The 18,694-nt window shown below is 43.8% G+C and overlaps 1 protein-coding gene across 9 annotated transcripts in view; it reads right to left on the bottom strand.

Annotated features, from left to right (window-relative positions):
* The window catches only part of rxraa (retinoid X receptor, alpha a), a 99,931-nt gene that overhangs the window by 60,144 nt on the left and 21,093 nt on the right, over positions 1-18,694 (bottom strand). For all 9 annotated transcript variants that reach the window (XR_010015035.1, XM_063011998.1, XM_063012002.1 and 6 more), the window contains exon 2: positions 13,129-13,242. Coding sequence is in view for 8 of the 9 variants with exons in the window: in XM_063011998.1 (XP_062868068.1) it covers positions 13,129-13,242 (114 nt within the window). In the remaining variant the exon portion in view is untranslated. The remainder of the gene's footprint in view (positions 1-13,128; positions 13,243-18,694) is intronic.

The raw sequence follows: 18,694 nt of genomic DNA, 5'->3' as shown, positions 1-18,694 counted from the left end.
TTTACAAATCATTTTTAATTGACAGTTTCACGACGTTTCAGAACGGATTTATTTGCAGAATGTGGCCCTATAAACACGGAAACTCGATCACTGTGGGATTTTAACCACCCAAACTCATGAGCCCACGGTTTAGGGTTTACGTTAATACAGTTCTAATGATGTAGATCCGGTTTTCCAGCAACGACTGTAAAAACACTGAACACTGAACTCAACTGGGCAGTTGTAGTCTAGCGGTTAAGATACTGGATAAGATACCACAAGACAGTTAATAACCAATTAAAAACTTGACATGTAAAATGAATCGATATTCACTTTAAACAGCAGAGGGCGCTGGCGCTATACACCTGGCCTGGTTGACGTCACTGGCGCTACACGCCTGGTTGCCAGATTCAGGGTCTTCCAGCCAAATTGGGCTTAGTTCAAAATTGTTTTGCATAGTTTGTACCTACCTCAGAAATAAAAGGACATTCATTATTTAGATAAATAAAAGATAATCACAAATACAGTGTTTTCTTTTATTTTTTATAATAATGTGTTAAAACTTGTGATTATAAGTGCAAAGGTGTGATTAATATCATAACAGGCGCTATAGGCTTGTCAGTTACAGGCTAAAAGTGGACGGATGACGGATTAATTAGCAGCTCCAGAGCATCGGACGTGCCGTGACTGACAGACTCAATTCAGATAAGTGGAAACTTCTTTTTCAAAAATCTTTTTCATCGGCGTTCTTTATAAATAGAACGTTAGCCGGAGTATTTCTCACAGCGAGGACTCACGCGACGCCAAATTAGATGCACAATGATGTGAGATAAATGTGAAGCAGTCACGAGGCAAAGGTCAACGACTCTCCAGCTGATCTGCACAAAAAAAGGGGCGGATTAAAAACCCTGCAGCGCCATTACTGACACTTTAAAAAGAAAAAAATCATCTGTGCCTGAGTCAGAGTGACAAGACTCCAGAGTCGGGACGTCTGTCAAGTGAAATGTGCAAGAACGATTGAAATGTCAAGTCCTGACAAATGATAAGTTCATCAGTAATCACATAAAGAAAGAAACTACTTTTAATATACTATTAATATGCATATATACTATACGACCAAAAGTATTTGGACACCTGATAATAAGCTTGTCGGACGTCCTATTTCAAAACAAATAGTATTAAAACAGACTGACCTCCTCTATGTGATCTATTCAGCTATATTAACAGCTGCTTTTCTGAGAAGTCTTCTTACAAGACTTTGAAGTATGTCTGTGGGAATTTGGGTCATTTGTATGCAGTCACTTGTATGGCTGGGTCTTGGTTTTGAACTGTACTGTGTGGATCTTAGACCCTGATCGCTCATGAGGGTCTCAAACTTCAAGAATCAATGCAAAGAAAACCCCCAAAACAAACACGGTGGCTCGATGGGTAGCACTGTCGCCTCACAGCAAGAAGGTCCCGGGTTCGATTCCCAGATGAAGCGGACCGGGTCCTTGCTGTGTGGAGTTTGCATGAGCATGTTCTCCCGTGTCTCATTGACAATAAACTTGTGAACTGATGAATCTTGTGTAATGAGTAACTACTGTTTCTATCATGAATGTAACCAAAGTGTTTAAAACACGTTAAAATCCTAATAAATAAATAATGAATACATAATCAGAAAATAAAAACATGATAAAGTCAGTAGTATGTGTATATGGGTAATTCTCTGTTTGGTTCGTGTGGGTGTGTTTGAGTTGACGGGAGCGTTTCCTTGAGCTTTTCTGCCTTTTCCTCTCTCCAAGCGTAAACAGGAAGTGGGAAGCCCTACTTTTCCTGATGTGAGCCGCAGTGGGACGTTCACTCCAGAAATGAAAAATTCCAAACGGCACGACTGAAGCTTCTCACGTAAACAAGCAGCACGAGGTCGCTCTCAAAAATCTACATCAAGTAAACGGCTTCAATTCTCTCACCACAGAGAGACGTTAAAACGATAATAAATCATATATATAAGGGAAAGGATATGCATCCAACTTTGCAGAAACAGTTTAGGGAAGATCCTTTCCTGTTCCAGAATGACTGTTCATTACATTTTCGGCATTTAACAAACTTATTTTATCCAAAGTGACTTACAGTACTGTGACGGAATACAATCTAAGCAATTGAGGGTTAAGGGCCTTGCTCAAGGGCCCAACAGTGATAACTTGGCAGTGGTAGGGCTTGAACTGGCAGCCCTCTGATTACTGGACCAGTACCTTAACCACTAGGCTACAGCTGCCCTGAAAGAAACACCAGACCTCAGGCGCACTGAACAGCTTTGGAATGAACTGGAACATCAACTGGAGCTTTCATACAAATGCTCTTGGCCTAATAAGAACAAATATTCTGCTAGCACATCAGCGCCGAGATTCTGAACTCCTCAGTTCGAAACTTGGCGTTGCCACCGGTCGGCTGGGCACCATCTAGCGGGCATAATTGGCAGTGCCTGCAGCAGACATATTTCTGCTAGGGCGGGATGACCAGACTATGTGGGTGGGGTCTTCAAACGCTGTGTAAGGACCCTGATTGGCAGATAGAGAGGCACCAGTGCAGAGTGCATGGGTGAAAAAGGGTTCCGCTAAGGGCTGTGCACGGGTCGGAGGAGGCGTGAGGAGCAATACACCCACCTCGACTGCAATCAGGGATCCACCAGCAGCGGAAGACAAATTGACTACACTAAACTGGGAGAAAATGCATCAATAAAATAGAAAAAAAGCACAAATTCCCACAGAAGTACAAAGTCAGATAAGTGGCTGCTCTAATAGCTGAACAGTTTACATACAGGTCAGTGTATCTTAATACCACGTATTGTTTTTTAAACGTGACGTCCAACAAAACACACCAGCGCACCTAGAGACGATATACACACACACACACACACACACACACACACACACACACGATGATCATGATCAGCCCCTCTCACACACAGACATAAAGATGAACCGAGCGTGAGGAATTCACACAGTAACGCGAGCTCTCTCTCCTGCTACTTTATGGATTTTATTATTTACTGGCGGACGATGGAAACAGTGTTTCACTGTGCTCGTCCGCTTCCAAACCATAAACACAAATAAATGACTCGGAGATGAGCTCGTAAATCCTTCCAACTTACTGCCGACTGCACGACACGATTTTAAAACTCCAGATCCATAAAACGAGTGGATCTTAGACCCAGTATTTCCCTGAGCGCTCATGAGGTTCTCAAATTGAGAATCAATGCTGGATCCTGAACAGCAGAAGACTAACTGGCTACGCTAAATCGGGGCAAAAAAGGGAGAAAATGCATAATAAAAAAAAACACCGATTTAATAATTCGCATACATGAAACGTACAGGAAGGACTTGAGGAACGGAGAGCCAGAGCCGGATTAGAAAATGTTCACTGAAGGCGAGGGCGCCAAAACAGAAGTGTTAATCAACTGTGAAATCCAGATAAGACTGAGACCGTCTCACGAGACTCACCATCCTCCACATGTCCTGCAAACTGTGAGTGAGTTACACAAACTGAGATCCTCAGATATAATAATACTTAAGTCCTGTGGCCTGCACAAACAGCTTAACCTCAAGAAACACATCAGGGACGAATAGGAATGTTGATTATGAACCATCTAAAAGTTATTTACACTTGGATTTAATATGCTAAAGCTTTTCCTGAGCTCTGATTGGCTGCGGCTCATCACCTGAGCGTGTGCTCATCACATGTCATGAATCAGAGCAGATGTGCAGATGTGCGCTGGTCGGTGATAGATAGCGGAGTCGATTTCGGCCATCAGATGAGCCTCGGCTTTTGAATATTGACTGATGTGCTGGGTTGTTACGCAAGACAGAAGCCGTGTGTGTGTGTGTGTGTGGTGTGTCGGGTGAAACGCTGCTATATAAAGCGAGGACCGGACGGCCTTGCTGTGTTGAATAATCACACAGTGGACACACGTGCGTCCGGAGTGGATCATAATGCGCAGGGACAGATGGCCGGACCTGGTGTTAAATAAACAGCATTACTGCGCCGGGTTACGGGCAGCTGCTGCAGCGGCTAAAATACAAAACCATGAAGAGCCGCGCGCTGAATATACACGAGCGGAGCGGGCAACCGTGTACGCCAGCAACATTAGCGACTCGGGTTTAGCATCCAGAAAGAAGCAGGCAGGAGATTTTGTGATTAGGATTTGATCTCGACGTCTCAATGGAAAAAAAACTATAACGTTCCACTTAACTGGACAGTCGGCTGTCCACTGTGAAATTAATATTCAGAAAATCACGACTTAAAAGCTATTGCTGTTTTTTAAGCTAGAAAACCAACAATGTCAACTAAAGACACAATCGGTCACGTCAGATGGACGGAAGACCGGATGTGGATTCACCTCGTTGCCTCTGCAACAGTAACTTTTACTGAATCCACCACTGGCTGGTGAGAAGAAGAACACAACAATGGTTTGGTGGGGAGCACTGTCGCCTCACGGCAAGACGGCCCTGAGTTCGATTCCCAGGTGGAGCGGTCCGGGTCCTTTTAGTGTGGAGTTTGATCCCACAGTCAGACTTGCAGTCAGGTCAATACTACAATACTGGAGATACTAAACACCCCTCTAGGTATGAGTGTGTGTGACTAGAGTGTTTCCTAGACCCACGGCGACCCTGAATAGAAAGCGGTGGTAATACAGTCTCTGAATGAATGGCACAATGTGCTAGTCTGTGGTTCTCCTTTGCCAGGATGAATGCAAAGCCCTACTTTTGTGTTTCCTGCTCCGTTTGCTAGTTAGTGAAGCCCAGTTATGGTTCTCCTCCAAGTGTGTTGAGCTGCCCTATAATACTGGATGAATAGTAAATATGTCTAAACAGCTGTTTGACCTTAGCTGGTGAGCATCCTTAAGGTCATCCATAGTGCAAGATCTATTCTGGTTTAGTTATTTTTCAGATAATGACTTCCATAGTGACAGAAACGAACCTGGAATCATTGGAACCACTGGGCTCACAGCCCTCTTTCGACCGACGTGGAACGGGCTCCGTTGAGGTTCAGCAATGTGAAATGTGGCGTCATCCATGGGCGTGTCACGTTGTAGAAGATAGAGAAAGCAACAAAGGCTGAAAAGTTTACAATATAAAATACATAAATAAAGTTTAAAAAGATAAATGTCTAACAGCACAAATGCTCGCCATAATGCTACAACGCCCACCGTTAATGGCGTATCCTTGGCTCCCAAAAACCAGTCGAAACGTGGGCTGGTTCTTTATAAAGCACCAACGTTCTAAGAAGCCTGAACGGAACCAGTTCAAGAACCTGAGTTCTTTTGGTCGAAACAGGCTATCAGTGTATTCTACTGTCCTGTTTATTTGTCATTACATGATCCGTCCTGTCAGTCAATGATCTCAGTGTCAATAACTGTAACAGATTCAGGGACATGCTGCCCCTGGGGCATTTATTCTGCCCCTCACTCCCTCCCCTTGTTCCTAGATTCACCCTGTCTCTATTTTTTCCATAATGCATCAGTTGAGAGAGGAATACGCCTGTGTGCTCTGTGTATACACATCTAAACTTCATCTAGAAGTGACGGTGGATGGACAGCATGAGGTAAATAAAGAACACGGAGACTTCAGGGAAATCCACTCTACTGGACTTGACTGGTCGTACACTCAGAAATCATTCACAATCCTGATAATACGGCAAGAGAGTGGAACAGTGGAAGCATCAGATATTTCCCCACCTGTATTCTGACTTCTGTGCTGGATATTTGTGTCCATTTTTGATGATCTGGCTCCTCGACTGACTGTTTGTGAGTGAGAACTACTAGCCAATACTAGACGTTTGGTGTGAAGGAACTCAACTCCATGTCCACATACTTTTGGACACGTAGAATGCAAATATTTCCATTTTCCATAATCTGGGTTCTTACAAATGTCGTACACATGGTGATTTCTGCCAGAAAACGGGTGTGTTTTTGACCTTTTACTGCATATTACTGGAACTGTCAGTTGATTCCTCTCTCAAAGAGAGGTAAGAAGAGGGGTACACGCTTACAAGAAATATCCATTAGCTACCACCCCCCCACACACACACACCCTCTGCAATCCTCAACCCATCAAGCATCGAGGAGACCCACATGGGTGTATGCTAGCACTTCACACTCCTCGCACCTTGCTTCACATTAGCACCACTCGTCCGGCCCTGTTGATAGATTATCAAAGGTGTGAAATTGCAAGGTCGGATCTCGACCTTCTCCGAGAGGAGAAGAAAATAATGATCGCTGACACGCGCGCACTGTAAGGCCGGATGCACGACGAGGGACAGCAGGTGCTCAAGATCTGACCTTCTGCTTCACCACATCGGCTTTGATGGCATCCGGATCAAATGCTCGCTCGGCCCGAGTCCGTCCGGCGTGATTCCGAGCGTGTCGGACTGATTTAGCATCAAACTGTTCTCTCCCTGTCTTTACAGCCGGGCTGGGTTCTCGTGTCTTGCTGGCCTAAGCGACTGACCATGCTGCGTCGGCTGTGTCCCTAAAGGTCATCCGACCACTAGTGCTGCCTCCAACTGGCTCAACAAGAAGACAAGAGTTGACCTCAAATGTTTCATTATTTGGCCAGAACGACATGAAGAACGTTTGCTGAGAGAAATATGAGGCAGTTAGGCACTAACAACACTGTACCTAGTGTTAAGCAGGGTGGTGGAAGTATTATACTCAGCGATCAACTCCCTTTTAATGGCCATGGTTTTGGAATGCATTGTCCAGGTACCTCACAATCAGGTGTCCACATATTTTTGACATGGGGTCTGTCTAAAAACCTAGTGATCTCTACATAGATGCATTTTATGTCATACTATGCTCCCGAGAAGAGGGCGTGTCTAAATTCTAAGATACCTTAAAATGCTCCTACTGAGGCACCTTAATTCTGAGTGGTAATCTGACTGACGACTGAGGGAGCGTCCGACGCTTCATCAGCGCTGAAGGCAATCCCAGCATTCAGTGCGGCACGACTTTTCTCATTTAAAAAAATGACAAATTTTGTGGACGAATGCGAAGCAACCAACAAAGTTCCTCTCAAATGTGAATAAATTCTCATTGATTTGTGGTTTGTATAAAGGTGCACAAGTGTCGTTTGCAAATTCGAGCTCGGTACAAGGTGGGATGCGTTAGCTGGCGTGCTAGTGAACTGTGCCACCTCAGCTCATTGATTTGAATGGCCTGAGGCTAACTGTGTTAGCTTAGCAAGCGAAAAACTGCACGTAGTGTGTCTAAATAATCTGCCGTATGAGTGTGATGTCTTATTAGAATCCTCTCTACTGAGGCAGCCACACAGGAAGGCAGCAGGCAGCAAGGCAGCTCACCAGGTTTTCAGACAGACCCATTGAGTGTGATTTACACGTGTGCCACCCTACAGAGTAAAAACGATGCTGGCTTAATCACATTTAATTACAAATATGAATAGGAAACAGAAAGACATTCAGAGGTGCTTCCTGTACCCGAGGCTGATGTTGCTGCTGAATGAGCGATGGCACCGTTCGTGTTGAGCCGCTTGGCCGCTGAGCCGTGACGATCAGCCGCGTTTCATTGTGATGGTGGCATGCTGTGCTGAGATTAAGAGCTCAGTGAGATATCAAAAGGCTTAGTCGGTCAGAAATCTGCCGAGCGAGGTGGCATGCGTGGTTGCTGTCGCTCTCTGCCAATCAGATCACTTCTTATGGCTCTGTTTTCTTTCCTGTATCTGGTGCCTGTCGGTCTAAAGTGGAGTGAATCTCACAAACAGACGGCTCCACTTACCATATAGAAGCACTTTGTAGTTCTACAATTACTGACTGTAGTCCATCTGTTTCTCTGCATACTTTGTTAGCCCCCTTTCACGCTGTTCTTCAATGGTCAGGACCCTCACAGGACCACCACAGAGCAGGTATTATTTAGGTGGTGGATCATTCTCAGCACTGCAGTGACACTGACATGGTGCTGGTGTGTTAGTGTGTGTTGTGCTGGTATGAGTGGATCAGACACAGCAGCACTGCTGGAGTTTTTAAATACCGTGTCCACTCACTGTCCACTCTATTAGACACTCCTACCTAGTCGGTCCACCTTGTAGATGTAAAGTCAGAGACGATCGCTCATCTATTGCTGCTGTTTGAGTCGGTCATCTTCTAGACCTTCATCAGTGGTCACAGGACGCTGCAAACGGGGAGCTGTTGGCGGGATATTTTTTTGGTTGGTGGACTACTCTCAGTCCAGCAGTGACAGCATTGCTGTGTCTGATCCACTCATACCAGCACAACACACACTAACACACCACCACCATGTCAGTGTCACTGCAGTGCTGAGAATGATCCCCCACCTAAATAATACCTGCTCTGTGGGGGTCCTGACCACTAAAGAACAGTATGAAAGGGGGCTAACAAAGCATGCAGAGAAACAGATGGACTACAGTCAGTAATTGTAGAACTACAAAGTGCTTCTATATGGTAAGTGGAGCTGATAAAATGGACAGTGAGTGTAGATCATTGGCAAAACCTCTGTTCCATGGTACACTCAGTCCCCCTTGGCTTTGAGATATTAAGGCTGGCAGCGTGCTAATCAGGACAGACACTGCTAACATTTCAGCTTGAGATTTTCACCTGGCTGCCAGCGAAAATAAACTTTAAGGTCTAATTAGCCGGAAGTGTTGGCGTCTGTGACCCATAGAGACGACAGGCTGCGACACCCTGCCTACAGGACGGACACGAAGCGCGGTCTGAGTAACAAACACAAACAAGCAGTGAACCGAGGGTCGTTCCACCGCACAGCCTTCCGAGAGAAGCTTAAATAAATAAGAGTATTAAAATAGACACTGTGTGGGACGATGATGATGATGATGAATTGAGGAGGGAGGCAGGGGCCAGGCCTGTGTAATCGACTCGGAGCGACTGGACAACGAGAAGCCGTGAGGGAGTGCGTGTACGCCGGGGGAAGCCAATTAAAACGGAGGAGTGTGGAACATGTCGGAGCTAACGAGCTTCCTTCCCTTGACCCCCGGACCTCTCGGAGACCCCGATCCGGAGACACGAGGAGCCAACGGCCTGTACTGCGACTCCCTATCGGCGCTCCCTCCCCCATAGTGACCACGAGGTCTACAAACACATGCTCAGAGCTCAACCACATGTTGCTGACGTTACTAACAGCTCGTGCTCTGCCTGAGACGCCACACCATGATACTTTTCCATAAGTGACTTCTATTGAAGTACGACTGTTTTCTCTTGACTAATGTTTTGGCTACTCCGCTCATCTCTGGTGATTAATAAAGAGTAACTGGCACACCCGGAGCGGACGAGGGACTAAAAGCACGGTGGATCTGGACGCTGTGCTGCCCACTCTAATGAAACAACAAAGACCGAGCCAGCGGCCCCCCACTTAATACAGGACCGGTCTCTCCAAACACGGACCATATGTGAGTTCAGAGCTGGCAATCAGAAGCCATTATGGAGCAGGCGGCTGAGTTCATCAGGAAAAAATTAGCCCGCAGCTCGTCCATTGGCTGCTCCGCGCGAGCGCTGGGTTTGAGGGCACCCCAGACATTCCTGTGGATAATCTTTTCCATTCCTGCGCTCAGCCAAGGAGAAGAGCCCACATTTTCAGGACAAGGCCAGCATTGTATAACGCTTCTAATAGCCCCGTTTTTTTTATCCGATCACTCCATACAACACTTTCGGATTTTTGAATAACAAAAACGATTGGCTTTGAAACGATCCGTCCAGACAGGAGCCCAGGGACGTAGCATTTCTCACGGTCTCCTTCCAGAGCGGCTACAACCCTTCAAAACAATAAGAAACCCGCTGGAATCTAAAGTGTCGCCACATCAGTGAGTGCAGCCGAGTTTAGGAGATCAACTAAAGATCGTCGTTCTTTGTATAGAAATACAAACTAAAACGAATCTAAAGCTCAGATTAACACTAAACATAATACTGGATCAGAAAATGAAATAAGAACACACTGGCTCACACACCTCACTGCTGTCCCGGAGCCAAAACAGATTTACAGCAACACGTTCGGTAATTGGAATCAAATTTATTACCGGGCTATAAACCGGAGACTCCGACCAGGCTGCTCGCTCATACACGGCTCCAACGTTTCCACAATCGCCAGTAAAAATCCTCCCTCAGCTAACCGCACCGCACCATGTGGCTGCCTGAACGCTGCCTTCCATACGGCTTTTATGTGGCATGTGGAGAAGATGATAAAAAGACTTCAGCAACTTGCTCACTAGCTTTCAAACGCTCAGTGTGCTCTGGTTTACTCTGTAAATCCAAAAAATATAAACAGTACGTTTTAATAGTGATGCCTGAACGACCAGCAGTGTGTAAACGGTCTAACACACTGAGGTCACACTGGAGGCGTTTCATTCATCTCCTCAATCTGATTGACAGGACTAGTCAACTGGTCACTTTTAGAGTCAGAGACTGTCTAACTAGATACAGGAAATACGAACAGCTATGTGCTGCTGCCTGTCGGCTTTTATTTCACTTCAATGATTTAGACCTGGTCTAGACCTGGTATTTATTTATGGATTAGATGAGTATTCATAAATTCCCAATTTATTATTTTTCTTATTTATGGATTAAATTAATATTCATAAATACACTTTATTTATTTATTTATTTATTTATGGATTTGATGAGTATTCAGAAATACATAATTTATTTATTTATAGATTATATAAGTATTTATAAATTCATTATTTATTTATTGATTATATGAGTATTTATAAATTCATTATTTATTTATTTATGGATTATATGAGTATTTATAAATTCATTATTTATTTATTTATTGATTATATGAGTATTTATAAATTCATTATTTATTTATTTATTTATGGATTATATGAGTATTTATGAAATAATAATTTATGTATTTATTTAGGATTATATGAGTATTTATAGATTCATTATTTATTTATTTATTTATTTATTTATTTATTTATTCATTCATTTATGGATTAGATGAGCCTTTATAAATTCATTATTTTTTTATTTAATAATTAATAGTTTATTTATTTATGTATTTGATGAGTATTTATAAATCCTTTGTTTATTTAATTTATTTATGAATATTCATAATGACCTGGCCTAGATGAGTATTCACAAACCATCATGAAATCAAACTTTAAAAGCGAAATACAATCAGGTAACGACTAGATTGGGGGGGAGGGTAATAAATGCCGGCTGTCTGTAAGTGCCGCGCCGGCCGCCCCCACTCAGTCAAATCCGCCACAGTAAAGATGTAGCAATCCATCATACGGCTTAACAAAGGAGCCAGAGGAACACGCGTGCCCCCCCCCCCCCCCCCCCCGCCCCCCCGGTCGCTGTTCAAACACGTACTTGGCAGGTATTTGGCAACAGAAACGTCCTCACGTTAATCTGTTACAGAACACAAAGTCAGCCAGGATGGAATGAAATTCAAAAGCCTAGTGAAAGATTTTCTGGAATTCTATTTCTTGTCTTATAATGACTGTTCTTGCTCGAGGCGGCGCGTCTACGTCTACGGTGAAACTTAATAGCCGTCGTTTTATAACCGGTTTACAGGAAAAAGCATGTCGAAGAGTTGAACCACATGAGTGAAAATTACACGTTAGTCCGAACGTAGAGAAAGTTCAGCACGAGTTATTCCACCTGCCCTGTAATCAAGGGCTCGTCTACTCCGTCATTAACACCCTGTAAAAATATACAAGATGAGCGCGTGGAATAAAACACTGTTACTATTTTTATGTTCCGCCAGACCGGTGCTGACGTCTCGGCTAAGAAAAACGACTCTCGCTTAAAAATATCATTCAAACATTCGACTAAGCTTGCGTCATGAGCCACAAAAGAGTGACAAATTAAAGGAAAACCCAAAAACAGCAGGTGCAGTAGACGACCGCTTCTTTTCACCCGCACAAGGTGGGTTCATATGGAGATCCATATCACACACGCCGCTACTGCACACGTGCAGGAGAGGTGGCACACACCAATCTCCGTTATCCCTCGTCTGGTGAATCTTGACCCTAATCCAGGTTCAAATCGGGTTTCAATCTCGGCCCTAATCTGGGTTCAAATCTCTACCCTAATCCAGGTTCTAATCTCGGCCCTAATACAGGTTCTAATCTCTACCCTAATCCAGGTTCTAATCTCGGCCCTAATCCAGGTTCTAATCTCTACCCTAATCCAGGTTCTAATCTCGGCCCTAATCTGGGTTCAAATCTCTACCCTAATCCAGGTTCTAATCTCGGCCCTAATCCAGGTTCGCACCTCGGCCCTAATCCAGGTTCAAATCTCTACCCTAATCCAGGTTCAAATCTCTGCCCTAATCCAGGTTCTAATCTCGGCCCTAATCCAGGTTCTAATCTCTACCCTAATCCAGGTTCTAATCTCGGCCCTAATCCAGGTTCTAATCTCTACCCTAATCCAGGTTCTAATCTCGGCCCTAATCCAGGTTCGCACCTCGGCCCTAATCCAGGTTCAAATCTCTACCCTAATCCAGGATCAAATCTCTGCCCTAATCCGGGTTCGAATCTCGGCCTCCAGTCTGCTGGGTGGGAAAGACCAGACTACAAGATGAGATCACCAACGCTGTGTAAGGATCTTAGTTGTCCAGGGTGCCTGTACAGAAAGTGGAAGAGCGTAGAGTTTGGGGCGTGGCGCTCTGTACGCAAGTCCACCGAAATATATGTAAATAAAAAGGTATTGGTGAACTGCACTACACCCTTCTTGGATGCAGTCGGGGTCCCCAGCAGTGGATTTTCTATGCTAAATTGAGATGATTAAAATGCATTAAAAAACTGTCCGGCAAAATGCCTGGATGTCTCGCGTGACCTCTCACATGATACAGAAATGCAGGAATGTAAACAGTCATACTACGCTTCTTCCCTGTGCCGAGTGCCAAGTCCAAGTGTAGTTCTCCACATGCCACGAGGTCGGCACTGTCACGCACGGTTATGTTTACTTTCTCTACCCTGCCGCTCCAGACCTGAGGTGATGACAAGGAAAGGACTGATAACTGATAACTGCAGCGCTAACAGCTCTCCCACAGAATGTGAATGTGGATGCACGACACAGCCTGGTAGCCCGGTTAAATCTGCGCCCCTGTGCCGGGACCACAGTACCATCTTTGTGTGCGGGAGGTGCTGAGTGATGAGACTGTGTTACCTGTGGAGATTCGGCGCTGATGGAGTGGACACATGCCAGTGAAACAGGAGCAGGATTCCCCCGAGCGGCCTCTCTGAGACGGTGGCGCCAACGAGCACTGGGGCTTCAGAAACCCTGTGGGAACAACAAAAACCATTAAAACAACAGTAGTACTGATTCATGGGAAGTCATTTACAGTCCCCACACCAGTACTGTATATGAAGTGTGTCTGTGGACACTATGTGGACAAAAGGATTGGGACACTCCTAATTGTTGAATTCATGTGTTTCTTCCACAACAGTCGCAAACAGGTGTAATAATCAATTACATGAAGGAAATGATATGCTTCCAACTTTGCAGCAACAGTTTAGGGAAGGTCCTTCCCTGTTTCAGCATGACTGTGGCCCTGTGGACAAAGCACATTCTATATTTACATGAAGAAAAGTTCCTAAACTTGTACATAGCTTATAACAATAGACAGATAGATGGATAGACAGACTAATAGATAGACAGACAAATAGATAGATAAAAGACAGACATATAGATAAACAGATAGAAGACAGACTGATAGATAGATAGATTTGATAGATAGCAGACAGATTGAAAGAAAAATAGACAGACAGACAGATAGACAGACATATATTTAGATATATAGACAGACATATAGATAGACAAACAAACAGACAGACAGACAAACAAATCAATATTAATAGATAGATGGATAGATAGATATACAGATAGACTAATAGATGGACAGGGACTAGAATCAATCCATTATATGTCTAACTACAGCTCGCACATCAATAGGAGCATTTTAAGGTATCTAAGAATTTAGACATGCCCTTTTCTCAGAAGAGCGTACAGAGATCTGATTTTCAGGCAGACCCAAAGGCGTTCAAATCTACTCTAAACTTTCGTGGTAGATTCTTTCTACAGTCAGTTTCTACAGTCACCATCTCCCCATCTTCACCATCTCCCCATCTTCAGCATCTTCACCATCTCCCCAAGTAAAACTAAAATCATAAAACAATCTCTGCCCATCGAACCCTCCACCTATAAATAGACGACATTAAGGATTTAATCAGACTGACTCATTACACTGACTCACCCGAGAACTGAAAACACCGACCCGTCAGCTCAGACAAAGATTCTCCTCTTAAACCTCAGACCAGATCCTTCAGACCAGCGCTGACCTCTCGACCCCTCCCTGCCACAGAGGGACCCGGTTAACCCCTAACATTTACGGCACCGCATGACCCAAAACCTCCGAGGCCACCGATGCCCCGGGCTGGTCTCGATCCCGTGCCCCTGCCCAGGGCTGAACGAGTGGGTGGCGCATGACTCCACGCTGGTAAAATGCCAGACGAGACGAGCATGCCTGTGGGGGCTGAGAGGATGCCAAGCTGTGGAGCTTTGAGGTCCTTCTGAATACTGGCATCATTATTGTGGGTTAATGTTTTAACATTTACATTTACAGCATTTAGCAGATGCATTTATCCAAAGCGACTTACATTACTGTGACTGTGACAGTATGTTGTCTAAGCCATTGAGGGTTGAAGTCCTTGCTCAAGGGCCCAACAGTGGAAACCTGGCAGTGGTGGGACTTGAACCAGCGACCTTTCGATTACTAGTCCAGTACCTGAACCACTTGGCTACAACTGTCCACATTTATCCAAAGTGACTTACGATTATGACTGATTCAGTTTGAGCTACTGAGGGTTAAGGGCCTTGCTCAAGGGCCCAACAGTGGCAACTTGGTGGTGGTGGTGGGGCTTGAAACAGCAACCTTGATTACTAGTCCAGTACCTTAACTGCTAAACTACCACTGCCGCTAAGCGTCTGATGCTTATTCAGTCAGATTATCATTCAGAATTAAGGCACATCAGGAGGCAGCATTTTAAGGCATCTAAGAATTTAGACATGCCCTCTTCTCGGGAGCGTGTAGACAGATCACTAGGGTTTCAGACAGACGCAAAGGTGTTCGAATCTGGTGATCGATTATGTCACATCAGCACAGAACATAGTGAAAATGAAAAGGCAGATAACTCCGTGTCTGAAACCTCGCGCTGCCGCTCTCCTTTAATAGCTTCATTCCAAAATCCCTAATGGAGTGATTCACCTCTGTCCTGCAGCAGTAGATTTACAGAAGCGGATGAGAGGAAGACGGTGACACATGCTTGCTTGCTCCGGGCCACGTCCCCCAACATTAACACGTGAGATAAGCCTTTCTGTCCAGTTCCACTTTATATCAGCGACTGCGGTCACTGAGCTGCTCCACGGACAGATTAAAAAGGTCATTCGCACCCAGAGCCATTAGGCTCTATAACTCCAGCATTCGTGGACAACGGGTGATCACTAAGGACTGATCTTATATATATATATATATATATATATATATATATATATATATATATATGTATATATGTGTATCCATACACATACATATGTATTATAGTGTATTATTTCTTATAGTGTGTATTAGATTTGATGTACAATGCTACTGGGACTCTAATTTCCTAATCTATCTATCTATCTATCTATCTCTATCTATCTATCTATCTATCTATCTATCTATCTATCTATCTATCTATCTATCTATCTATCTATCTATCTATCTATCTATCTATCTATCTATCTATCTATCTATCTATCTATCTATCTATCTATCTATCTATCTATCTATCTATCTATCTATCTATCTATCTATCTATCTATCTGATAAAAAAAATAAACAAACCGCCCTGAATTATAAAAGATCTTTAAAAGAACAAACAAAAAATGGTGTTTACCACAAATTATGGACTACCAGTTAAAACCATAATGGAAAAGGACGGCGTGGACTGTATATTGTCTAACAACAGATTTTTATTTTCTATTTTATTTTCTCCCAGTTTAGTGTAGTCAATTTGTCTTCCGCTGCTGGTGGATCCCTGATTGCAGTGGAGGAGGGTATATTGCTGCTCACGCCTCCTCTGGCGGGTGCAGCCATTAGCGGAACCCTTTTTCACCCATGCATTCTGCACAGGCGCATCTCTATCTGCTAATCAGGGTCCTTACACAGCGTTTAAAGACCCCACCCACATAGTCTGGTCATCCCTCCCTAGCAGACACAGTGGCCAATTAGTGTCTGCTGCAGGCACTGCCAATTATGCCCGCTAGATTGTGCCCAGCCAACCGGTGGCAACGCCAAGGAGTTCAGAATCTCGGGGCTGGTGCACTAGTGGAATATCCTACTGTGCCACCTGGGCGCGCCCAGACTGCATTTTTCATTATTTAATTCTCCACCCATTGTTTATATGTGGACGATCTCTGGGTTTCAATCATTCCTAAAAAGTTTCATTAATTTCTTATTTATCTGGGCCAGCCATGATGAGCTAAGACAAGCCAGTGTGATCATTACCAGTTTCTTAGGTTAAATTTGGTACACGTTTTGTTTAAAACTAAACAGACGACTAAAAATACAGCAATATTTAATGCTTTATTTATAATAAGTTCGAGCTTCGGTGCTAATTAAGTCCCACACTGTCTGATTACAACACAGACATCAAGCTCCAAACTCAGTGAACCCCAGCTCGAAGATATTAAACTAATAAAATGCTGCTTTACAGCCCGGTGCTAATGAACACACCCACTCGGCTGGACCGCGGCGAGTCCAGAGAGCCACGAGAGGCTATTATTAAGCCACAGGGACCTTGACTTTATTGAGAACGTACAGATGCTTTTGGAAACCGTGCTGAAAGGTTTGTATGGTGAAGTGGACGAGGAATGTCACGGCTGTCAACATCTTCACTTCTGCATCGCGTTACCATGGAGATCGCGCTCAAGGTTACGGCGAAGTACGACTGAGCCGCCTGAGTAACACCCCGAGAGAGACAGTTAGCATCTGCCTTGAAGTCCTGCTCATTCTTCTTTCCTTTTTTTTCTGACCGGCCTTGGGAAGCCCTGAGGAATTTATATAAGCACAATGTAAAGCCGATCAGGACTTTTAAAGAACTTAAAATATGGTATAAATTATTAGCTGGTGTCGGAGGGATCGTTCAGTCTTCAGCTGGTAATAAATGATGGAATTTAGGATGATAATAAATCAATCCAAGGGATTCTATCAACAATTATTGTTTACTGAGAGATAGGGATGTAACGATGCACCACAAGACGGTTAAAATTGGTACACATGTGCCACGATTCGAATCAGTTATTCATGTGTAATGAATCAATATTCCCTTCAAACAGCAGAGGGCACTGGAGCTATTCACCTCGCCTGGTTGACCTCACTACAGGGTTGCCAGGATCGGAATTTTCCAGCCAAATTTATTTATGTGAGGATACTTTCTTTATTTGTATTATTCATTTATTATTCATTAATTGATATAATGTTGGATTGTTTTAAAAGTTCATTTAATATTTTGTTTTACACGATAAACATTATTTGGTGTAGTTTGTACCTAGCTCAAAAATAAAAAGACATTCATTATTTAGATAAATAAAAGGTAAGCACAAATACAGTATTTTATTTTATTTTTAAAGAAACTTTGTCATAATTTGTCTTCAATTTCATTTTGTTTTGAAAAATCGGGAAAAAATCGTATCGTGAACCCAGTATCGTGAATCGTATCGCATCGTGTGTAGATTATATCATTACATCCCTACTGAGAGACCAATCACCTTGTCGAGCACTTCCTCCCCCGGTACCACGTCCCAGCGCTCTTTATTTTATTCAAGCACGTCGTCTATTTCCCTCGCGAGTGGAAGTGGAATCAGCTCTGACACGCCAGCCGAACCTGCGATGTTTGACTTTCACTTATAGAAGTAATCAGCGAGTTACAGCGTCTCATTAAACTCAATTACGCCGCTGACAGTTATTGTACGCTGAACAGCCTCGACCTCTCCCAGGCCTTAATCAAAGCCTGTCGGGGACGACAGTGACCACTTTGTTGAGGCTCCTAAATGAAAGCCATTAGATCCGGGCCTTCTTGATTCTGGGAATCTGATGCTCGGTCCCGCTTGGCTATTTAAGAGCTATTTATTTTCTTTCTCCAATCAAAACAAAGAAATCGTCAAAGCCTAAATGTTCCGTGTGCTCCATAAGCGAACCTGCTGCTCCTATCTGTAGGTGTTTTGCACCAAAGAGGCACTTCACGTCCTCCACGTTTGGAAGAAAAGAGCCACCCTGTCCTATACTGCTCTTAATTTTCTTTCAGCTAAGTGCACTTTATATATAAACGTAATGCTCAATGCATTGAGACCATGTGGAAAGATACAAGGCATTATCAAACACTCAAGATAATAGTTTGTGCATTTTCTTTCATATAGGACATTAAAATTCACTCATACATCTTCAGTGGCGACTTCGTGCTGATGAGGATCATGTAGGTCCAGAGCCAACCCTAAAACACCGGGTGCCAATCCAACGCAAGGGATTTACTTACTCACTCTCTGCTAGGGGCAATTTGGAGACGCCAATCCACTTACAGCAATGTTTTGGGTACCGAGTGCTCTACGACTAAGGCCCTACCTAATTCACGGCCGTGAAAATCAAAATTTAATGTTTGTGTTTAACAATATTACATTTTTAATTCACGTAGCGTTC

The sequence above is a fragment of the Trichomycterus rosablanca genome, chromosome 16 (assembly GCF_030014385.1).
Source record: "Trichomycterus rosablanca isolate fTriRos1 chromosome 16, fTriRos1.hap1, whole genome shotgun sequence".
Taxonomy (NCBI): domain Eukaryota; kingdom Metazoa; phylum Chordata; class Actinopteri; order Siluriformes; family Trichomycteridae; genus Trichomycterus; species Trichomycterus rosablanca.
Note: the sequence above shows the minus strand (reverse complement) of the source record. Positions and strands in the feature narration are given on the sequence as shown.